This window comes from Anolis sagrei, chromosome 1, assembly GCF_037176765.1.
Source record: "Anolis sagrei isolate rAnoSag1 chromosome 1, rAnoSag1.mat, whole genome shotgun sequence".
NCBI lineage: Eukaryota > Metazoa > Chordata > Lepidosauria > Squamata > Dactyloidae > Anolis > Anolis sagrei.
In genome coordinates, this window is record NC_090021.1 from 140,203,555 (window position 1) to 140,228,504 (window position 24,950).

General features: G+C 40.2%; 1 protein-coding gene and 1 pseudogene across 1 annotated transcript in view; one reads left to right on the forward strand and one right to left on the reverse strand.

Annotated features, from left to right (window-relative positions):
* COG6 (component of oligomeric golgi complex 6) overlaps positions 1-16,359 on the reverse strand; it is a 36,546-nt gene extending 20,187 nt beyond the window's left edge. Inside the window, exons 1-8 of the mRNA XM_067468909.1 lie at positions 16,168-16,359; positions 9,129-9,272; positions 6,970-7,041; positions 5,633-5,691; positions 3,015-3,126; positions 1,647-1,729; positions 831-901; positions 74-167 (exon numbers count right to left, since the gene is read on the reverse strand). Coding sequence (XP_067325010.1) covers positions 74-167; positions 831-901; positions 1,647-1,729; positions 3,015-3,126; positions 5,633-5,691; positions 6,970-7,041; positions 9,129-9,272; positions 16,168-16,347 — 815 coding nt within the window. The 5' untranslated portion in view covers positions 16,348-16,359. The remainder of the gene's footprint in view (positions 1-73; positions 168-830; positions 902-1,646; positions 1,730-3,014; positions 3,127-5,632; positions 5,692-6,969; positions 7,042-9,128; positions 9,273-16,167) is intronic.
* On the forward strand, positions 12,785-13,156 carry LOC132762013 (large ribosomal subunit protein eL36-like; annotated as a pseudogene).
* Positions 16,360-24,950: the final 8,591 nt, after the last annotated feature.

A 24,950-nucleotide genomic window follows, 5' to 3' on the forward strand; every position in this document is an offset into this window, starting at 1 on the left:
ACTAGTCAGGGCAAGTTCTATCATATTAATTCCAAAACTATATCACTTGCTGTCATGAAAACATGGAACATACTTATACAGAACAGGCCTGTCTTGTAAAGCTTCCATTGCTTGCGCTAGAACTGGAGAAATATCACAGGATTCTTGGGTTAAAGCCCTGCATTCACCTACAAAATAACAAGAAGAAACATTCTCATTTTCATGTTAGTATTTGGATTCAGGCCAAACATAACACTCCTTCATCATTAAACGTTTAAAATCTCCTGTCTCTATCTTACACTGTTAAAATTTAAGGGAAAACATTGCGATTTTACTATTTTCGTTTTCATAAAGCACTGTCATCCAAGCCGGTGTCCACTATACACTGAAGGACACACGCCTGCCTTTTATCACTTGTTTGCTAAGGGAAATGCATGCGTAACAGCACAGTTGCAGAAAACACAAGAAGTCACTAGTATGACTCTCCATGCCACTACTGATATTTCTGCTCAGAGGTAAATCTGAGGTCCCTTCTACACTGTTATATAAAATCCAGATTATCTGCTTTGGATTGGACTATATTGCAGCATAGACTCATATAATCCAGTTCAAACCAGATAATGTGGATTATCTGCTTTGAAAATCTGGATTACATGGCAGTGTAGATCCATCCTGAAGACTTGGAGGTTGAAAAGTTAAAATTCACAGCTACAGTGGCTTCAGAGTTATATTTAACCAAGATGTTCAACCCAAGAGTACTGACTACAGTTACACATTTAAGTAAGTAACAGCGTGTGACCATATAGTTTTTTTAAGAAACAAAGAGTAATTTCAAAAAGACTAAAAGATACCTTGTGCCCATCGGTAGAGTTGCTCATATGAAGTCTCTTGAAGTAAAGCCATCTGTTCCATAATCTCCAGGCTGCAAATTGTAACATTAAAAGACTTTAAAATGTCTTTTGTGTAAACAAAAACATCTTAAATATGTCATTCATCTACACAACTTTTATCGATATACATTTCTACATATTATTACTGAAACCCAATGTGGTGTAGTGGTTTGAGCATCAGACAACGACCCTGGAGACCAGGATTTGAATCCCTGCTTAGCCATAGATATCCTTCGGGTGTCCTTGGGGAAAATCTCTCTCTCTCTCTCTCAGTCTCAGAGGAAGGCAAAGGTAAACCCACTCTAAACATATCTTTAGAGGCGGCCCTAGGTAATTTTCAACGGTAAGCAAACAGTATTTTGGCGCCTCCCCCTCCCCCAACCAATCACTGATATATATTTTCTGTTCATTGTGGGAGTTCTGTGTGCCATATTTGGTTCAATTCCATCATTGGTGGAGTTCAGAATGCTCTTTGATTGTAGGTGAACTATACATCCCAGTAACTACAACTCGCATATGTCAAGGTCTATTTTCCCCCAAGAGCGCCTCAAGAGCGCCCCTGGGCAAAATCAACTATACTGCAAACGCTTACTTTGTGAAATGGGTTGAGCCGCCCCTGCATATCTTGTCCTGTGTTAGGACTGCCATGAGTCAGAAATGATATGAAGGCACACAACAACATTGTATTACAAATAGCATACATTATATAGTTGAACTCCATCAATGAAGTATAATACTTCTCAGGGGTTGCTCTGTATCTGTTCTCTGAAGACTCACCCTGATCTCTGCTGGTTTGTGCGGAGAAGGATTTTGACATCATTGTGAATTTGCTTGACTCTTCCCAATACTTTAAAAAAATTCTTCAATAAAAAGATATAGGATTAGTGTTAACAGAGAGATGACTATTCTTAGACTTACTTCCATCAACTTAAACATGACCTTGCACATACAGAATTCACAAAGAAGACTCCTGTCCTCATTAAAAATGACAGGACTGTCAGTTCTATCTCCTGCATTCTAACTATCCTCATGTTACTTCTAAATAGTTAGCATTCTCCTCACTCCTATTCTGCTCCTAAAGCAAAACTAATTTTGTAATATCTACCTCAATGAAGAGATCATTAGATCTCAAAAATTTGCATGCATTTGAGACCTTTGAACTGACATAATAGCAATGAGTCAAAATGACTTTTTTTGCAGTCTCAAGCTAGGAATCTGGTCACTACAATGTTCTGGTTCAAACAAACCATGAGCTTGGATGAAGCCCACAATTTGTGCCATATTGTTTGGTGGAGTGGCTAACAATTCAAACTGGAAAGTAGAAAAGCATAAATAAATATTGGTTTCTATTGGTGCTCATGAGCTTTCAGAATAATAATAATAATAATAATAATAATAATAATAATTATTATTATTATTTATACCCCGCCACCATCTCCCCCAACGGGGACTCAGGGTGGCTTACAGGAGGCCAAGCCCAAACAACAAATTACAACAAAGTAAAAACAAAAATACAAACAACAAGCAACAACATCATAGTTACATATTAATAAAAGAAAAAAACAAAACATATAAATACATTAGCAATATAAAATTACAACCACAGTGACAGTGGGCGAGCCATGTGTGCGGAATAGAATGTTTGGTTTTATTGGAATGTTTGCTCAAAACAAGTCCTATGACTATACATGTTATGGGAAATAGCAAGGAATGGAAGAAGCAGCACAATGTAACAAAACAGCATAGGAATTGAGCAACCACCACTCAAATAACATTTTGCAAAACAACTATAAAGCAAGAGTTTATACTACTTCTATTTTTGAAATCAAGCCTACATTTTGAAGTTTAGGTCCCATGAAAAGCCCTTCTATCTTCACACAGGACTGAAATCTGTTCTCACATCTTACTAGTTCCTGCTTCCTTCACACCTCGAGATCTTTGGGGTCTCTCTTATTCATGGACTTCCAGGCAACTGTTATATAACAGACAAGGTGTTGAAAAATCTTTGTGTGTCCACCCACTTTGTGAAGCCTTGTTATAGGAAACATTATTATATCATAATAAAGGAAAAGTGAGAATTGGGGGGAAATTCTTCCTAAGCTGCCAGGCTATAAAGCTACTACTATATCTTCACAGTATAGTTACCTCTGTAACAGGCCCATCTCTTGCACCTCGAAGGATGTTCATCTCTTCTGGAGAAAGCTGGAACTCTGTTATGAAAGCATCTGCTATTTGTGCTTTTAATTCCAATCTTTGGCTGCAATTAAAAGGTTGATTTGTAATGTTATGGTAAAGTCTAATTTATTTCACACATTTTATAAAATTTGCATTCTGTTCCAAACTGCACAATATGTCATACTGTAATAGTTTACTTACACTATGTACAACTGTGTTTACACTCAGGCCCTGTTTTGAGAACAGAAAAAGACAAACTATCTACAGACTCACTAAGAAAATCCAATGAATGCTATGTTCAGAAAAGGGGAAGAGGGATCCTCTCACCTCTGCAGGAGTCTCCCGTATACCATGCAGCTGTGGACAAGTCTACATGGGGACTACCAAATGCAGCACCCAAACACGAATCAAGGAAGATGAAAGGCACTGCAAACTAACTCAGCCTGAGAAGTCATTCATAGCAGAGCACCTGATGAACCAACCTGGACACAGCATATTATTTGAGAACACAGAAATGCTGGACCACTCTAACAACCACCATGTCAGACTACACAGAGGAGCAATTGAAATACATAACCATGTCGACAATTTCAACAAAAAGGAGAAAACCATGAAAATGAACAAAATCTGGCCACCAGTATTTAAAAAAACTCTAAAATTAGGACAATAAATAAAGAACAACACTCTGAAAACAGGGGAATTCCAGACAAGAAACAATCAGGGGCAGCTAACACCTGCTAACAAAGGGTTTCCCCAGGCAGGAATCAGCCAGGGTTGAAGCTGCAAGGCTTTGCAAAGCTAATCGCATCCAGGACAGACCTGGATTATGACTTGAACTTGAGTAATTTTAATTGGATGTTTTTATATTTGATATTTCAACTATTTGTTTCAAATGTAAATTGTTATTACAATTGTCTTTGTTTGGGCATCTAATGGTTGCTGATTGTGAGGCTGCTCTGAATACCCCTCAAGTGATGAGAAGGATGGGAGATAAATGTATGAGATAAATAAATAAATAAATGATCAAGGTGATAAATTGCAACATTCATACTTGCCTCCAAAAGACAAGAGTTGTTTCTCCCACCCTGGGAGAAACAGATATATAAACCTCCCTTGCTTAGTTTCCAATATACCTCACAACCTCTGAGGATGCCTGCCATAGATGTGGGTGAAACGTCAGGAGAGACTGCTTCTGGAACATGGCCATACAGCCCGGAAAACTCACAGCAACCCAGAAAAATAATTCTTGGTATAGGCATCAAATATGAGGGACTTACATCCTAGAATTATACCATTTTGCTGTTGTAGCACTATTACGGACACAACTTAAGAACAATATTCAAACCAACCACAGGGTATAACAATTGATAATGATGCAATTGATGTAGACAAAAACTCCATGCAAATTACACTCTTAAAATGCAACTGCAGGAAAGGTGAGATAGTGTCAGTGCTCACAAGTCTATCCAGGGCTGATTAAAAACGAAATAATGCAGAATAAAGGAGTGATATGATAAGACCCTTGGACAGCAATAATATTATTGCTACACTGAAGTTGAATGAAGTGTATACAAAAGATGAAGCAACTAAATCTCATGCACAAGTTTTAGTTCAGGTATATTTATTACAGAGACATACAAAGAAGAGAAAACAGCATGTACTGTGAAATAATTCAGTGTTGTAATCCTCATCATAAACATTTATGTTTTGAAATCCTAGAATAGTACTTCTTTAATACATGCAAGCTGCAAATCTACAAACTTTCACCCAAAAAGTTAATTCCACTGATTTGAATCAAACATACATTTGTGGATATGCATATAAGATTACAACCCATGCATCCACGCACTTATATGCATCTTCATTAACACAAAGATCATTTCTTGAAATCCTGCTATGGACAAACCTCTCAAATTATGTGAGGAAGGGAACTACAAGATGAAAGACCTTCTTGTTGAGTCTGCCCAGTGGTGGAAGGCCCTTCTCAGACAAAGTGGCCAAACTGAGCTCTTTTGTGCATTATTTAGGAATATTTTGTTCCCCAAGGTTATTAGTCTGCTTGGTTTAAAAACACTGTTGTTTTCTGTGCTCGGTTAGGCACATTTTATTCTGCAAGCTTATTAGTCTGTTTGTTTTTACGGCAATACTGCTACTTACATTGCTGAAGCCTTTTGTGGTTGGTTTTAAATTTATTCTGTGGCTGTTTTGTGTTTGATTTATAGTATACTTTATTCTCTCATTTTATGGCATCACCTCTGTTTTATGAAATACTTACAGAGTTCTTGCTACTGGGCAGTACAAAGTGTAGTTAATAAAGAATAGAACCTTAGGATTGTGCAATAAATTCTGTTAGCTTCTCATGTGACATGTTTTGTTAAAACTCAGTGCCCTGGTTCAGAAACAACACTTTTCAGGACAGAGTAATGTAACATCTTCTCACCATTTCCATGGTAACTTTTATCTGAGATTTGGCAGCAGAAAAAGTGGTATATCAAATAGCCTTAAGGGGATATTTATTATTCAGTGAAAAGGAGACAGCATCCTTAAAACCATTCTGATTTAACATGTCAAGTAACAAGAAAACGTACTTCTCTGCTTGAAGTTTAGTTGTCTTCACTATTAAATCCTGGGTTTGCTCTTTGGTTGCCTGGAATTAAAATTATAATCATTAAAACCAAATACCACTGAAGGCTTATAACACATTTCTACTGCTTTCATCTTTCAATTACAAGTTATTTAAACGAAGTAAGAAGATAAACAGAATTAAACAATCCAATTTTTCCACTCTCTAGCAGGAAAAGCAACTTCAGTTTATTTATTTAATATATTTATATACTGTTTTCCTGTTATTTGAGCCAGGTCCATATTCGCTGTCACTGTGTACAGACTAAAGCCCTGGATAGGACTGTAAAAAATTATTTTATTTTCTTCCCTATTTATACCCCACCTTTCTCTACCCCGAAAGGGACTCAAAGAGGCTTACATATAGCCAATTATTCAATGCCTTAAAACACATACAATTCCAATAATATTAAATGTGAATTTAAATTAATACATATTTACATTTTAAAACATTCCATTCCATATTAAAATCACACCATCCATAATCGTAGTCCAAGCCATTCCATAGTTATTGCACATATTCTAAATCTGTTATTGCACTGTACTATTCTCTGAAAGCCTGATCCCAGAGCCAGGTTTTAACTTTCCTTTTGAAGGCTAGCGGGGAGGGTGCTGATCTAATGTTGTTGGAGAGGGAGTTTCATAACCAAGGGACCACCACTGAGAAGGCCCTGTTTCTCATCCCCACCAATTGTGCTTGCAAGGAAGGTGGGACTGAGAGCAGGCCTCCCCAGACAACCTTAATCTCTGAGGTGTTTCATAGCGGGAGATACATTTGGACCCATGATCGATTCCTTGGATATAAATTTTATTCATGATCTTGGGCCAACTACAATTTTCTAGCTTCATGTACCTAATAGGGTAAGTGTGAACATAAAATTGAGGAAGGGAACAATATACATTACTGTAAGATTAAGATGTAGGTAAGAGTGAAAAATCCGTACCATCAAACTGAAATAAAAAGTTTTAAAAAGTGAACTTGGCTAATCTGTAGCTATTCCAGTCCAGATGCGCAGTCTTGACCACAAACTCTGGTATATATGGACTGCCCTCCTTATTTCAATAGCTGATGCAGACCCTGGACCCCAAAAAATTCTAGATCTGTTTCCTACACAGAAATTAATGAGGATCTCTTTACAGTGGAAGTAATTTAGTATAATTGAATTCTTGTGCCCGTAACCAAAATAAAGAACTGCACAAATCATCTTCTTTAAGTTAATTTATGGAATTGACATATATATTATTGAAATTATAATTTGCATTGATTTCAACGGAAGAAAGGTCCACCACCTTTCTACAGTACCTTTAAGTGATTAGTCATCTCCTGACAACAGTTATTCATGAACTGCACATCTTCATTTATGCCTTCAAGCTCCTGGAAATAAAAAAATGTATGTTACAATAAAAACCAGCACATACACCAGATTCCTTCTCCTGGCCCCCATCCCTTGATGTTTACTATCTCTGGAGGTTTTCCTACTCCAGAAATGTTGCAAAAATATCCAATGATTTTTCTCCATTAAGACCCATGTTTGGCTTTTTCCCAACCAAGAGAAATTGGGGGTAAAGAAGTATAACATACCCGTGCACTCTGTGGATACAGATGTGCAATGAAAACAACAAACTTATACTTATTCCGATACAGTGGCAGAAACACATCATGCTTTAGGAACCTAGAGTGAAAAGTACAGACCTGCAGCTCTGCACAGAGTTTTATGAGGGGGCGTTGAGCTGGTAACAAAGAACTGGTAAGGAAGATGGCTCTGACTAAAAGTAGGATGACAGCTGACAACACTTCTTTCCTTGAGGCTTCCTAGATCCTCAAACTGTCAGGCAAAAGTTCTTCCTATTTACTTCACACTCTCTTTTCTAAATTTTCTGTTTCTGCTTCCAATGAGATTTTTTTTCAAAGATTGAGAGGGTGGCTAACTGTTCTTTGGGCAAGTTTTTTTTTGTCAACATGGCTATTTTTTAAATTTTAGAATATGATCATATTAACCACAACGAAGTCCAGTGTAATTTTCCATGCTATGCCCCAATCTTCTTCCTCATCTCAGAGTAGAAATGGGCAACTGGTGGATATCATTGGACAATGACTCCCATCAGCCACAACCACTACTTTTAATAGTAACGGTAATGGGAGCCATGGGATAATAGCTTCAGATAAGAGCAGCTGAGCCTAGCAAGGGAGTTGTCATCAAGATGTTTGCCTTAGGAGTATATGAGCAGGTCCACGGAGATCTAAAAAAGACCCTACAACAGCAGCTAAGAAAAGCATGTGTTGTAAATTATAAATAGCAAGGACATGATAGATTAATGGCTTCCTGAGACAATGTAGGATTACAGTGGTCCAAGTTTTTATCTCAAGGGTACATTTGAGAAGTGTTTCATTTGTACAAACAATGGAGTGAATTTGTTGTAAGCAATGAGCTGTGAGCCAAACACTTACTTTTTCTGATCTTTCTTTGGATGCCCTCAGGCAAGCCTATACTATTTCTCAGCTGCCAATCCATCTTCAGCAGCAATCTATATTAGGATATACGCACTGGCCTACTTTAAATTGTGGAATAAGAACTACTTAGCAACAAGTTTGAGCTCCCGGAAGCAAAAGTTGAGATGATTTAAGTCCCATTTTTAAAGACTTAAATGATCTTAACTTTTGTAAGCACAGCCTAAATTTCTTCTGTTGAAATCAATGCAATTTTAGGACTAAAATCCTTTGCAGCTAGAAATCAGCAGCACTGAACCACATTTTCTATGCAAAATTTAACAGAATTCTAATATAAAATATTGAATTTCAGCCCAGAATCTTACTTACTTACTAGAGCAAAGGTTTTGGCCTACAACTCCCAGAAATCCCAGCCAGTTTACCAGCTGTTATGATTTCTGGGAGTTGAAGGTCAAAACATCTGGGGACCCACAGGTTGAGGACCACTGCTCTAGAGGATAAGTGTACAAAGGGGCCTGGATCTGGATAAGTTTGTGCTATCTGGCATACTATCTGCATGTGATAAATATTACATCAGTTTTTCCACTAATAATTCCAAATTGCCTTGTATCCATTTATGATACAAAAAATAGTAAAGGAAACACAGCTTTCTCCTTTCTATACATTTTTAAGACCCAAATCAATTGCCTGCATGGACCTTTTAATGTGATAATACGCATCAAGGTGTTTCAAGCTCTTCTTCCATGAAAATAAAATACATGATATAATAAAGATAGAAGCAAATCATAGCCAGAACAGAATGGATTTCACTTGAGAACAATTTGTATCATGGTAAACTTCACACTAGAGAGTTAAAACAAGAGTAGAAATCCTGAGGCCTCCAGATGTCACTGAAATACAACTCCCAGCATTCTTCACCCTGGCTGTGCTGATTAGGGTTGCTGAAAGTTGCAGTTCAGCAACATCTGGGGAATGTCATGATTTCCACCCTTCATTAAGAATAATTGAAATACCTCTTTCACTTGCTTGAAAATGTAGACAAATTCTTCATTTATGGCTAAACTACGATGTTCGATATCCCCACGTAAATTTCTTCTGGTACGCAAACTATTTTCGACAAAAAAGGCTGAAAGAGCCTTGAGTGCTTCCAACATTTCCTATAAAATATGTATGATAATATGTATTAGAGAACATGCTTACGGTTTACAGAAAACTGATTTTTAAAAGCCTTCAGATTTACAGACAAAATCATATTTAAAGATGTCAGTTTCAAAGTAAACTTAAAAACCAAGAAATATCTGGGAAAGGATTAATTTCGAAAATATACAATGGATTAATAGGCAAAGAAATAGGGCTGAAGCTGTTAGAAAAAGTATGAAAAGGAAACCTAGGGCCTCTGACAGATCTCGATTGAAAAAGGATTCCAAAATGGAGAGTGATTAAGAATCTGTCAATAAAATTAAAAGAAAATGTGTACAAAGTCATATGGAGATGGTATACCACACCGGTTAAACTACACCAGATGGACAGGAAGCAAAGTAACCTCTGCTGGAGATATGGCATGCACAAAGAAACATATATTTCATTTATGGTGGGAATGCCCCCTGTTGAAGAGCTTTTGGAACAACATATTTATGGAAATATGTAACATTATAGGACTAAACATCACCCCGGATGCCAGGTTAGCATTACTAATGGACGTCACAAAATTGAATTTAGAAATGGAAAAGAAAGAATTGGTGATTATTTTACTCATAGTGGCAAGACTTGCAATGCAAGGAATTGGAAGATAGTAACCAATCTCATGCTGGAAGCATGGTATGGGAGTCATGGAACATAGCCTTAAATGATAAACTATCAATGGAAATGAGGGTGTTCAGGGGGAAACTAATAGTTCAGATTTTGATTTATACTGGTTGGTTTTTTATTAAATATGCTTTAGACAGTAAAAAAGGAAAACAATACAATTTTGTTGTTCAGGAATTTTTAATATGATATTTGTTTACTGGCTGACTGGCATACATTTATGGAAAAGGAAATGATACTTGTTCAGATGTTGGTGGTGGACTTATGTCTTTATAAAATGTTTATTGTTTTGTGTTCTATTTATGTATGTAAATAAAATATATTTAAAATGTCTTAGTTTCTTTTATATAGGTTATTAAAATTTTTATGAACATTTTGTGTATTTCTCAATGTCGTATTTTCTACATCTGGTTCAATGAAGAGTAGCATCCTTAAATTAAATTCATCACATGTTTTTCTAAAGGAGATCACTAAGACAGCAAGTTTAATGAAGGATTTTCTCCAAAAGTTTCAGGGAAAAAGAAGCACAGAATATAATAATTTGCCCCATGTTTTATCTCTAAATTCACTCAGGTATTATCATACACAATTTGCAGTCTAGGAGATTAAGCAGCTCACAATATTTATATCTGCACAAACGAAGCCCAACTTTGCCATATGTTCTCTGCAGCTTGCAGCATTAAATAGGACTTGAGAACCTGCAGCCCTCCAAATTACTTTCCAACAATTTCAAGGGGCACCCCAGGCTCCACATAAAATATGGCTTTGCCACCTAATTGCACTATTTTGACTCAAGCACCTAAATCTGAGGCAGGGTTTGTTATGGATCTATATGGCTTTTGCCTGGAGACAAGCAAATAGTTCTGTGGAATAGCTCTGCAATATTTCTTTATACATACAATTTATATCCTGCCCTTCCAGTACTTCTACACTGCTCAAGACAGCCAGTAATGAAAACCTGCAAAATAGAATTGCTGAACACATTATGAAAAACCAATTTATCATACTGCAGATTGACTATAATTTTTACAGTGCACTGTGCGCTCAGGATTTGAGCTAGGATTAAACTGTGGACTTCTATTGTCTGCTTCTAAAAATTATGTTTTTGGTTTGAACTTATATTTTTAAACCATAACAACATCAATGTGCTGAATCTCTAATTTGCCCAGTGTAAATCTATGGACATAAATGTTACAGGTCAGGGAAAGAGGCTTGAGACTTCCTCACAGAACTCATTATGCTTTCTTTTGCACCATGCAGCGTTTTAAAAAACCCAAGCTTAAGATGTATCCCTTGTGCTAGTACTTTTCCATCCATGGGCTCTTCCAACTTACCTAAAGATACTCAGATTGTAAAGAAAGCTCCTTGGGTTTTGACAGATGCTGTTGCTTTTGCATCCCTTCCTTGCATTCTTTGGTGATGCTGCTATATGTACTAATACATATTTTTTGATCTACACTAGAGCATTTCTGAAGTTTATTAAGCCAGGGCTTGGTTTGAAAAAACAAAAACAGTTTATTCTCTTTTAAAAAGAATTTATAATGCTATAGCGCAGCAATGTCATTTCACGGATGCACTATAACTCTTTAAAAAGAGAAAAGAGTTGGGTTTTTAAAAAATAAATCTAATTACTTTCAAATTAAAAAGACCAAGAGTGGGAATAAAATGTTGCAAATGGTGCTGGGAATTGTCAAAAACTAGTTTGGAATATGAGACATACACCTTGTCTTTTTAAAACTAACCATTGCACATCGCAGCTACAAAGCCAACAGTCTCGATATCCTTTCATATTCAACTAATCAGGCCATTCATTACTTTCAGTAATCATGTTTTTACTTTATAACAGGCCAGGAAAAGACTAATTTATTACTAAACCAGTAATGAACAAATTTAACACCATCTCTATAATGCTTCAATCATGAATATTTATCATTTGCTGACTGCAACATCAAGAAATAGTATGCCTGAGGGATATCACATCACAGCTGGACATTACTCCAGTGTAATTATTTTAAATGGACCTTGTATATGCACTCAGATGCCTGCCACTGGATGTACAGCAATCAAATATAAAGCACAATCAACATGGATTTTAAGGGCAGATTAAGAAACATATACTCAGTCACTCCTAGTTTAGCAAACATGTAGGTTTCGGTTCTCTGAAATCAATGTCCCTATTTAGAGAGAAAAGAGCTATGGTTTGAACACTGGACCAAGGCCTGATTCCCTACTAGCCAAAGAAATTCACTGGGTGACCTTGGGCAAGCCACACTTTCTCAGACCCAGAAAACTCTGTGATAGGATCCCTTTGGGGTCGCCATAAATCGGAAGCAACTTGAAGGCACACAAAACACAATAAAGTGGAAACAAACATTTGAGAAGCCTTTATATTGGTATTAATACTGTATAAACTGCACCACACCTTGGGGTAAATGTTATTGACTGTGGTTGGATCTACATTGCCATTATATCGTCAGTGTAGACTCATACAATTCTGTTTAACTGCACTGAACTGCATAATATGGGTCTAGACCACATTATGTGTATAGCTCCTGTACCAGATTTTATTTATTTAGGCCCCTTCTACACTACCATATAAAATCCAGATTATCTACTTTGGACTGGATTATATGGCAGTGTAGACTCATTTAATCCAGTTCAAAGCAGATAATGTGGATTATCCGACTTGATAACCTGGATTATATGGCACTGTAGAAGGAGGCCCAGTTCAAAGCAGATAATCTGGATTTTACATGGCAATGTAGAAGGGGCCTTAGTCCATCTTTCAAGACAAGCAAGCACCTGGAAATTCCCCTCACCACACGCCTTTAGAAGTACTAGGTTCCTCCGGTGCGGGCCTCCATTGCGCGGTGACAGAAGCTATGGCGATCCGCTACCCAATGGCCGTGGGCCCCAGCAAAGGCCACAAGGTGACCAAGAATGTTTCCAAGCCTTGTTAATGCCGCTGCCGCAGGCGCCTGACCAAGAACACCAAGTTCATCCAGGACATGATCCGGGAAGTGTGCGGCTGCGCTCCTTACGAGAGGCGGGCCATGGAGCTGCTCAAAGTCTCCAAGGACAAGCGGGCCCTACAATTCATCAAGAAAATGTTGGGGACCCACATCCGGGCCAAGAGGAAGCTTGAAGAGCTCAGAAACGTCCTGGCTGCCATGAGGAAAGCCGCAGCCAAGAAGGACTAAACAAATCCTCTGGCTCCCTCCACCTCAATAAAAGCTATTTCCTGAGTAAAAAAGAAGTACTAGGTTCCTATTGCCATCTTTTCAATGCAGTCATCCAGATTTAGAAGCCAATGACTTTCAGGAAGGGGTTCCTGGGACTAGTGAAGTTATCAACTGAGAGCATAGTCTCATACTGGTTGGCCATCTCTTATCTGGAAACTCAAAACACTCCAAAATCCAAAACTGTCTACATTAGTGGCTGAGATAGTAACACCTGTGATTTCTGATGGTTTAATGTGAACAAACTTTGTTTTGTGCATATAATTATTTAAAATATGGTTTATAAAATTATTTCCAGGTTATATGTATAAGGTGTATATGAAGCATGAACCAATTCTGCGTCTGGACTTGGTTCCAATTTCCAATACTGGAGGTCCCTGTTACGAACAAGGTATGTTCTGTAGGTTTGTCCTTAAGCTGAATTTGCAAATCGAAATGGGTATATTTTTCAGTGTAACTCCAGTCATACACACACGCACACACTTTACATAGCACAGGGAAGGGTTAACACCTCTGTGAAGTTTGTTTAGCTGTCTCTACCCCGTTCAGAAGATTTTACCTCAGTTTCTGTCCCTGTGATAATTGGATTTTTAACATTTTGGCTTGTTGTGGAAACAAGAATTTGATGGAGATACCTTTTCCCCCATGATCACTCTTTCAAGAGTGAATTTCCCTTCCTAGGGGTAGATTTATCTCACTTCTTATTGTCTTATTCCCATTCTTAAATTTGTAAGTAGGATGTTTTTAACTTGAGGACTGCCTGTATATCTCATTATGTATACACTGGGATTCCCGAAATCCAAAATATAGAATGCATTCTATTTAAGCAGGCGTCTTAAGAAAGTTTTTAAAGACTGAGCTGTGTGTGTATTGTGTAGCATTTTATATATTTTAATAGGTGCTCAACTATTTATTTTAATGGCTCCATTTTAATTCTATTTTGGTGCTTATAGGTGGCAGGTTTGAAATACTATGATGTATTGCTTTGGCACTGTTTACTGCTTTGAGTTTCTTTTGAGAGAAAAAATGAGATACAAATAAATAACAGTAACACTATGTAATGAAATTTTTTTGGGGGGGGGGATCTGTTCCTGGTTTTAAAGTGTTATTTCCTGTATAATTGTGCAGCACTTACTTTGAAAGTAATCATTATACTCCAGAAACTTTGTTTTTGTGCCACAAATTATGTTGAAGTGGTTGACACTCTGTGAGAAATTCACTGAAAAACTATAGTGAAAATGTACTGCAGGATGTCCTGCAAAAAGGTTTTGGCAGTTTAATACACTTTTCCCATTTTTATGACAGGACCAATTAGGAAATTACACCTATAACCCAGGAACAAAAATCATCTTTAGTTCTGTTTTAATGTTTGTATGCTTGTAGATTGTAAATTGTATTGTAATGCCTTTAATGTAAGCTGCTTTGAGTCTTCTTGTGGAGAGAAAAAAGGGGGTCTAAATAAACATAGTAGTAGTAGTAGTAATAATAATAATAATACCACTATGTAACAAAATTTGAAAAAAATATGTTCCTGCTTTAAAAGAGCTAATTCCTGTATAATTGTGTGGCACTTACTTTGAAAGTAGTCGTTATACTCAGAAACTTCATTTTTGTGCCACAAACTATGTTGAATTGGTTGATATTTTGTGAGATATTCATTGAAAAACTATAGCGAAAATGTGCTGCAGGATGTCCCTCCCGCAAAAATAAAGTTTTGGCAGCTTACTAGACTTTCCCCATGTTTTTATGACAGAACCAATTAGTAAATGACATTCATAACCCAGTAGAAAAAACTGAGTTACTGGTGCCCCTTCCACACAGCTGTATAAAATCCCACATTATCTACTTTGAACTGAGTTATATGGCAGTGTGGACTCAGATAACCCAGTTCAAAGCAGATATTGTGGGTGTTCTGCCTGGATATTCTGGGTTAGATGGCTGTGTGGAAGAGCCCTCGGATAACCCAGTTCAAAGCAGATACCGTGGATTATCTGACCGGATATTCTGGGTTATATGGCTGTGTGGAAGGACCCTCGGATAACCCAGTTCAAAGTAGATATTGTGGATGTTCTGCCTGGATATTCTGTGTTAGATGGCTGTGTGGAAGGGCCCTCAGATAGCCTAGTTCAAAGCAGATACTGTGGATTATCTGACCGGATATTCTGGGTTAGATGGCTATGTGGAAGGGCCCTCGAATAACCCAGTTCCAAGCAGATATTGTGGATGTTCTGCCTGGATATTCTGGGTTAGATGGCTGTGTGGAAGAGCCCTCAGATAGCCTAGTTCAAAGCAGATACTGTGGATTATCTGACTGGATATTCTGGGTTAGATGGCTATGTGGAAGGGCCCTCGAATAACCCAGTTCCAAGCAGATATTGTGGATGTTCTGCCTGGATATTCTGGGTTAGATGGCTGTGTGGAAGGGCCCTCAGATAGCCTAGTTCAAAGCAGATACTGTGGATTATCTGACCGGATATTCTGGGTTATATGGCTATGTGGAAGGGCCCTCAGATAACCCGGTTCAAAGCAGATACTGTGGATTATCTGACCAGAAATTCTGGGTTAGATGGCTGTGTGGATGGGCCCTCAGAAAACCGGGATTGTGGCTGTGTGGAAGGGCCCTCGGATAACCCAGTTCAAAGCAGATATTGTGGGTGTTCTGCCTGGATATTCTGGGTTAGATGGCTGTGTGGGAGGGCCTATAGTGTAGCACTTGGTGTCCCAAGCATTTCAGACAAGGCAGACTTCTTTAGACAGTGACCTTTCAGCTGTTCGGGCCTCCAACTACCAGAATTCCTGTCTACTGAACAAGCTGGCAAGGGCTTTTGGGAGTTGGAGGCCCAAAGAGCTGGCGAGCCCCAGTTGGAGAAGGTCTGTATAATAGTGCAGGTTACATCTCTCTTTGGCCGCTTTGCAGAGCGACGCCAGAGGCCTTCATGTCAGAAGGGAAACACTCCCAGGGGGCTTCTGTGAGGAGGGGAGCCTTCGGGTCTTCCTTTCTGCTCACCTTGTCGGCCTCCAGGCGCGTCTCCAGCACTTTGCGGAGCTTCCGGGAGAGAGGGTTGGGCCCGGGGCCCGCTCCTCCGCTCAGGCCTTGCGAGGAGGAGGAGGCGCTGGATGGGGGCGCCGCAGGGGAACCCGCCATTAAGGGTGGCAGTGGGCGCTGGAGCTCTTCAACTGCTGCCATCTTTCTGCCCCCCCCCCCCCTTTCCTCTTTTGTGGCGCGAGAGAAGCAATCAGCCGGGCGGACTTGGAGCAGCGGCGCACCGGACCTCCTTGACCCAACAAAAATGGTTCCGCCCACTTTCTGTTCCTACCGGGCCCGGCTTCGCATGACGTCATCCAGCAGAAGCCACTAGTTGGTGGGAAGCATCTCAGAGTCTCTCTCCCTGGCCTGCGTTTCCCTTCAGCACTAGCCAGCACACCCAGGGCAGGCCTCCAACTCTTTGGGCCTCCCACTCCTAGAAGCCCTAGCCAGCTTGTTCAATGGTTAGGAGTTCTGGGAGTTGCAGGCCCAAAGAGCCAGAGGGCCACAGTTTGAGGAGAACAGCCTAAAGAGGGTTACTTAGCAGCCTCTTTTTCTCTGTCCTTGGGGTACAGCTGTTCCCCAAAGAATAATAATAATAATAATAATAATAATAATAATAATAATAAGCCATTAGAACAGTGTTTCTCAACCTGGGGGTCGGGACCCCTGTGGGGGTCACAAGGGGGCGTCCAAAGATCATCAGAAAACACAGTATCTTCTGTTGGTCATGGGAGTTCTGTGGGAAGTTTGGCCCAATTCTGTTGTTGGTGGGGTTCAGAATGCTCTGTGATTGTAAATGAACTATAAATCCAAGCAACTACAACTTCCAATGTTGAGTCTATTTTCCTCAAACTCCACCAGTGTTCACATTTGGGCATATTGAGTATTCGTGCCAAGTTTGGTTTAGATCCATCATTGTTTGAGCCCACAATGCTCTCTGGATGTGGCGAACTACAACTCCAAAACTCAAGGTCAATGCCCACCAAACCCTTCCAATATTTTCTGTTGGTCATGGAAGTTCTGTGTTCCAAGTTTGGTTCAATTCCATTGTTGGTGGAGTTCAGAATGCACTTTGATGGTAGGTAAACTATAAATCCCAGCAACTACAACTCCCAAATGACAAAATCAATTCTCCCCAACCCCATCAGTATTCAAATTTGAGCATATGGGGTATTTGTGCCAAATTTGGTCCAGTGAATAAAAATACATCCTGCATATCAGATATTTACATTACGATTCATAACAGCAGCAAATTTACAGTTAAGAAGTAACAAGGAAAATAATGTTATGATTGGGGTTCACCACAACAGGAGGAACTGTATTAAGGGGTCACACCCTTAGGAAAGTTGAGAACTACTGCATTAGAACAAATGCCATCAGAGCCAGAATTGAAAAGTCAACCACAGATCCCAAATGTAGACTCTGCAAGGAAGCAGATGAAACAGTAGATCACATCCTCAGCTGCTGCAAGAAGATCATGCAGACAGACTACAAGCAGAGGCATAACACCGTTGCTCAAATGATTAATTGAACTTGTGCCACAAATACCATCTGCCTGCGACAAAGAACTGGTGGGATCACAAGCCGGAAAAAGTTACAGAAAATGAACACGTCAAGCTACTCTGGGACTTCTGAATTCAGACAGAGTTTTGGAGCACAATACTCCTGACCTCATGATCGTGTTAAAAAACAGTGTGGATCGTCAATGTTGCAGTCCCAGGCGACAGTAGGATTGAAGAGAAACAACTGGAAATGCTGATACGATATGAGGATTTAAAGATCGAACTGCAAAGACTCTGGCACAAGCCAGTCAAGGTGGTCCCAGGGGTGATTAGCACACTGGGTGCAGTGCCTAAAGACCTTGGCCTGCAATCGGGGCTGATAAGATCACCTTCTGCCAGCTGCAGAAGGCCACCTTACTGGGATCTGCACACATTATTCGCTGATACATCACACAGTCCTAGACACTTGGGAAGTGTCCGACATGTGATCCAATACAACAGCCAGCAGAGTGATCTTGTTTGCTGTGGACTCATCTTGTTGTGTTTCAAATAATAATAATAATAATAATAATAATAATAATAATAATAGTAACTTAATTTGTACCCTGCCACCATGTCCCCGAAGGGACTCAGGGCGGCTAACATGGGGCCAAGCCCAAGCAATTACAATAAGGCAAAACAAAATAAAATACATAGAAAAACAGACAATAACATCAAGTGAAAATGCTAAACAAAAACATGGTAAAACAATAAAATAGCGACAATAACATAATAAAACAGTATAAAATGGTACAAGGATTAAATGAGGGTGAGCTGTCAAGTTGACTTCGATTGAGTTTCTCCATTGTCTGCTTCCAATTTTTTTTTTTTGGGTCGGGTCAGGAGCAAGTCGCTTCTGGTGTGAGAGAATTGGCCGTCTGCAAGGACGTTGCCCAGGGGACGCCTGGATGATTTGATGTGGGAGGCTTCTCTCATGTCCCCACATGAAGAGCTGGAGTTGATAGAGGGAGCTTATCCGCCTCTCCCCGGATTTGAATCTGCGACCTGTCGGTCTTCAGTCCTGTCGGCACAGGGGTTTAACCCACTGCGCCACCGAAGGCTCCTGTCTGCTTCCAATGATGTACCTGATGGCGGGGGGGGGGGGGCACCATCGATTGGCCTGCACTGCAGCAGAGAGTTCCGCAGTTCCTGGTTGTCACAATCGGAAGAAACTGATGAAATGTGCCCCAGCAGGCAGCTCAATAATAAGAATGCCTGCAGCCTTTCTTTTGCTTTCCCCTTCTCCTTACATTGTATCATTCCCCTAATAAGGCACTTGAAACTTGCAACATTTAATCTTTCTTTTGTATCTTTCCTGCCTCAGACTAATTCAACATTAAAATCCCTTTTCCAGGCTCCGGAGAGCCGTGAGCCTGCGGGGAGGTGCCTCCAGGCACCCCCCCCCCCGGACCAAGGATCTGTGTTCGCCCAATTCGCGGATACTGAAACTGCCATTTTGGACCCCAGTAACCACTAAAACAGTAATATGGCGGATCGGCGCCGTTCTAATTTTGTATTTTTCTGCTATTAATTCTAAGACTAACTGCTGTCTCGTTTTCCTCATTTTGGACTCCTGCGCTCGGGGAATAATCGTTTTGTTTAAAGTATTATTATTAGACAGCAAACAGCTGATTGCCAAAACTCTACTGGCTCGGTGAAAGCAGCCTGTTATTCCCTTGCTACCGCTCGTTCCTGCTCGTGCCCTGCCATCAGGGGCTTGCTGTGGGCACCCACAGGAGGACCCGGAGAAGCGGCCAGGCCGGCCCCCGGCCCCAGCGCGGAAGATCTAGTTCGCCAAGGGCCGGACAATGGATTCTGCTGCTTCCTGACCCAGTGCACATAACTGGGTTCCTGTTTCCTCTTTGTGAATTCTCTGATTTATGCACTGGACTATGGACTCTGCTACTACCCAACCCAGCGCCCATCACTGGGCTTCTGCCTTTTCTTATTGACTCTCTGCTTCATGAACTGAACTGTTTGCCACATCCCTGGCCACGAACTTCCTTCTGGTGCTTGCCTTGAAATGCAAGCAGCCTCAGTTTCCACGCACCTTTGCCAAAGGACTATGAGATCTCCAGTTTGCGTTATAATAAAGATCCAATATTGTAATAAACTTTTGCTGGGGATGGGGGTGGGATTGCCTCATGAAATGTAAAAATATATGGAATATATGTAATGGAATATTGTATGAAATGTACTCTGGTCCCCCTCCCCGCTTCTCCTCTGTGACCCTTGCCCCAAAAGGAATGTGACCTGAGGATTACTGTGGCAGGGAGGAAATCCTTTGTCCTCCCGAAACGGTTCATATTTACATTTGCATGGGCTGTGTGGTTGATCCCTTCTTCAAACTAACTTTCAGAGCAGACAGTAAGGGCGGGAAGGGTCAACTGAAACTCAGGAAGAAAAGACTGATTGAATCATTTTTTTTGGTATTTGTTGATCCCCCTTTTTAACGAGGCTCTGAGGTCCAAATACCATCAAAAGTTCCTTTTCATACTTCCTCCCAAATCCAATCAGACCAGGAAACTCATTGTTCTCCTATCTAACACCCCGCCGTGTAAAAAACAAAGCCACACAGATGCCCCAGTCTTTCCTCAGTCTTTGTCAGGCTTCGTCCCGCCTCCTGGCTGCCGATTGGTCCATCTTCCAAGGCGCTAGGAAGGCGCTGATTGGCCCCCTAGAGGCAGCGGAGCCCGCTGATTGGTCAGGAGGCGGGGCGTGCCGTCAAGCCTCCTCCCAGCTGTTCCGCGGCCAGCCAATCAGAGCGAAGCCGGCCGGCAGAGGGCGGGCGGGATTTTTGAAACTGTTTTCCTTTGTCTGTGTACTATAAAAATGCTTGGAAATTCTGTAAAATTATGCTTGTGGTGGAATGATCCCTGCAATGCATCTGATTACAGCTGAATCACAATAAACCTTGGTTTCTGAAAACCTTCTTCCACTTGGATGAGGCATTATTATTTATAATATTTTTACTCTTTGGATTGGCTCTCGCTGGCCTCACCAAGGGACCCAGAGCCCTTTAGGCGTGGTCCTTGGGTTTCTCTCTCTCAAGGAGACCCCGCTAAAAGCAGCTCGATATCATACCCAGTCTGGCCTCTATATTAACTGTCTTTGGGATGCTTGAAGAATGTGGTTGTGAAGCACAAGCAGCCATGCAAAATTCAGTCAGTGGTGTCCCCGTTTCATTTCTTGATACTTGGCGAATGCTTCTACCATCTGCTCTTGTTTCCTTTCCGATCACTTATAGTCAAAGTTACCTAGGAAGGCCTAGAGCTTGAACATTGCCCTCAGCCTAAATATCTCAGCATCACCTTAGATCGAATACTAACATTTAGGAAACACAGTGCAAACACCAAGCAAAAAGCTGCACACAATAACATCCTGTGGAAACTTACGGATAGCTTATGGGGTGCAGACCCAAAATTAATAGGAACATCAGCCCTGGCCTTTCCCACCTCCTTCCCATGCCAGTCTTTCCCACTTTTCCTTATTCATATACACGAAGCATTTCCCCCAAAATGTATAGTAAAAATACACTATGGTGATTATTGGAACGATACGTAAGCACATTTACATTGAAGAAAGTTACATTAATTTTTTAAATCAGAGTTTGATAGTCTTATCTTAAATTACAGTTTTTATGTAAATATTCAAAAACATTTAACCTACTGGTGCCTCAATTAATGTGATTTTATTGGTATCTATTTTTTTTTAATTTACCAGTAGTTGCTGCATTTCCCACCCTCAGCTTATATTTGAATCAATAAGTTTCCCCATTTTTTGTGGTAAAATTTGGTGCCTCGGCTTATATTTGGGTCAGTTTATACTCGAGTATATAAGGTATAGAGAGAGAGTGAGTGAGTTTTGGATAGTATCGGGAAGGGTTTTGCTGCCTGTGTCCCTGTTCAGAAGATTTCACCTCACTTTCCATCCCTATGAGAATTGGATTTTGAAAAAAATAACTTGTTGTGGAAACAAGGATTGGGGAGAAACCTTCAATGGAGAGACTTTTTCCCCATGAAAGTCTTTCAACAGTGAATTTTCCTTCCTAGGAGTACATTTCTCTCACTTCCTGCTGTCTCGCCCCCTTTCTTAACTATGAGGCATGATGTTTGTCACTCCGGGACTGCCTGTATATGTTTTGGACTTTTATTCCCAGAGGTTGCAGCTCGCATAGGTCATAGTAAATAGACATGGACTTTATAGTTCAAAAACCCAAACTAGACTAATCTTTCCTTGGAAACAAAGCCTTGTAATGCTTTATTTCATAATATTTGCTGCCACTCTGTTAAGCAAATCAGTATTACTATTCCCATTTTTGCAAAGGATGGGTTGGATTGTAGACTGGTCTAAAGCTACCAAATGAGACATAATTTAAACTCCAAAATTCCTGATAAATTCCTTGACTGCAAATTACTACACTAAAATTTCCAGACAGGGCATGTACCGTGTTTCTACTTGGAGCAGACGCCCTAGCATTGTCAAGGAGAATCCCCCTATAATTATAAGTAATTTCCCCTATGTTTTCTAATCTCATCACAACCTTTTTGTAAGGGTCTGATAATCTAGTCATCATTAATAAATTAAATTTAAGCACAGGGTGCTTGGATCGTTCCTTAGGTCTGTGCCAAGGTACATGCAATTTGCATTCTGAATAGAAAGCAGAAACGTGAAGTATTATAGTTGCAACAAAATGGGGATTTGGGAGTCATTTCAGACTAGGATTAGACATTCCTGGAGCAAAGCAATCAGCTCCATTCTGAAAAGCATGCCTCCTTACCTGTGTGTTGTAGTGATGTTCGCCGATATTGCTCTTATTGAGGAAGAGCCAACTGTCATGGGATTCAGAGAGAGAGTGTGGACCCAGGATGCATTTAGAGTTGATAGGGGAAACATACACAGTGCAGACCCAAAGAAAACAAGACCCAAATGGTGTAAATTCAATTATGTATCAAAATGAAGTATCAAAGCTTGTCAGGACATTGAATCACAGAATCGTGGAGTTAAAAGGTCCATCGGGGGTTGGACTGAATGGCCCTTGTGGTTTCTTCTAACTCTATGAAGAGCTGTAGCACAGCTGGTTAATCGCCAGCAGCAATAGATCACTGCTGACCGGAAGGTGGCAAGTTTGAAGTCTTCGTTGGATTAAGCACTTGACTGTTAAGCCTAGCTTACTATCCACCTAAACAATTTGAAAACAGTTGAGCTGTGAGTAGAGAAATTAGGCACTGCTTAAAGTAGGAAGGTATTTTACGACACCATAAAAATGCCAGTGATCAAAGAACAAGGAAGAAATAGCTCGGTGTCATAGTGGATGAAGCAACAGCACCCTCTGTGGCCACAATCGGGCATAACCTCTAGGCGCCGAAGTTGGAAAATGCCAAAATACCTCTATCCGTCTGTCTGTCTTGTATGTCTAAAAAAGGGCATTGAATGTTTGACATGTATGTGTGCACTGTGATCCGCCATAAGTCCCCTTCTGGGTGAGAAGGACAGAATATAAATACTGTAAATAAATAAATAAGATTCTATGTTTTTTTCCAGTTCAAAGCCTCCAAGTTCTATACTTGTGCAATATCCTATTGATGAGTGACCATACCCTTCTCTATTTTGGTATTCACCATTACACATGCACCTGAATAGAATGCATGTATAATATCCTTTAACTAGAACTCCTAACATCCCTCGCTATTGGTTGTGCTGGGTAATCCAATAAGTATCTGGGGGTCCATAAATAACCACTTCTCTACTAATAGCAAGAATGTATCATTTTTGTGGAGCCCCCGGTGGTGTAATGGGTTAAACTCTTGCACCGGCAGGACTGAAGACTGACAAGTTGCAGATTTGAATCCGGTGAAAGCGCGGATGAGCTTCCTCTATCAGCTCCAGCTCCCCATTGTGGGGACATGAGAGAAGCCTCCCACAAGCATAAAACATCAAAATATCCAGGCGCCCCCTGGGCAATGTCCTTGCAGGCGGCCAAATCACACCAGAAACAACTTGCAGTTTCTCAAGTCGTTCCTGAAATGAATTTTAAAAATGTGGCAAAAATGCAAGGCAGCTATCAGGGCTGGCTGAAGACACTTTGCTTCCTTCTCCTTCTTTGTAGAGAAATGAATTGGCCTTTCAGCTAATTTTTCTTTCATTGCTACAGAACTCTTAATCAGACGAGATGTTAAGCAAAGAGGGGCAAGGCTTGTGAAGTCTGCATTTGTCACAGTCACTTTCGCTTAGCCCAATAAAGATATATGGCTTGATTGGAGCTGAGGGGCTGTATGTGCCCTGAGTGCGTTTTTGTGCCACAACTGCAGTGCCCAATCTTTTGAGTGCTCCAGGAAGAACTGGAATTGGTTCTGAATTTATATTCTCCAGTTCTGCCGTATGGCTAAAAGATCTAGGAAGATCAGAACAATCTCCACAAAGTGGTAGCACCTCTTATTTGTGCTATGTTTAAACTTCTTTAATACTTCACCAGTCAAATGTTTTATATGCCTGCAGACTGGAATCTTGTGGGATGATGGTTGTGTGACCCATTTTATTGTGTGATGATGATCTTCAGTTTTGTGCTGCAAATTGGATGGGCTGCATCCAAACCGTTTTACATTAATTTCATTGTATGATTTGATCAAAGTGTGTAGTTTAGCAGTGTTGAGTTATGTGACCCATTAATGTCTGAATATTGTGAGTTAGATTTCACTGGTTGAGTTCAATAGGAATGATCAAAAAGAGACCAAGAGTCGGGTATAATAACCTCACTTTTCAACCTGCCTCTGCGGAGATTTTCCAGACCTTTTTTCTCTGCCTGAGGTAGAGTTGAAATTACACTCTAACAATCCAAAACCATTTCGCAATTTTGTAATCTCTGTCCATTCTGCAGTAAATATCTGCAGATATAACTGTCAGGTATGTATAAAGGAGTAAAATATGTACATTAGGCTCAAACAGTTATTTTCCAGTGGTGCTTTAAAAAAATATATGCCACACCACATTAATTTCTCATCTTAAGCAAAAAATAGCAAGCATTACTGGCCATAGCTTATGAATCTGATGCTTGACTGTGACTAGGGTTGACCCATATCTCCTCCTTGTTCACAGTTCAGTGGCTTAACACAAATCGTTCATCATCATGATCATTGTTGTCCTATGTCCATAAAGCTGGTTGTGTGTACATTTCCCCCACTGTTGTTACAGTATCTCCCACTACAAGTCACTGTGCGGCAC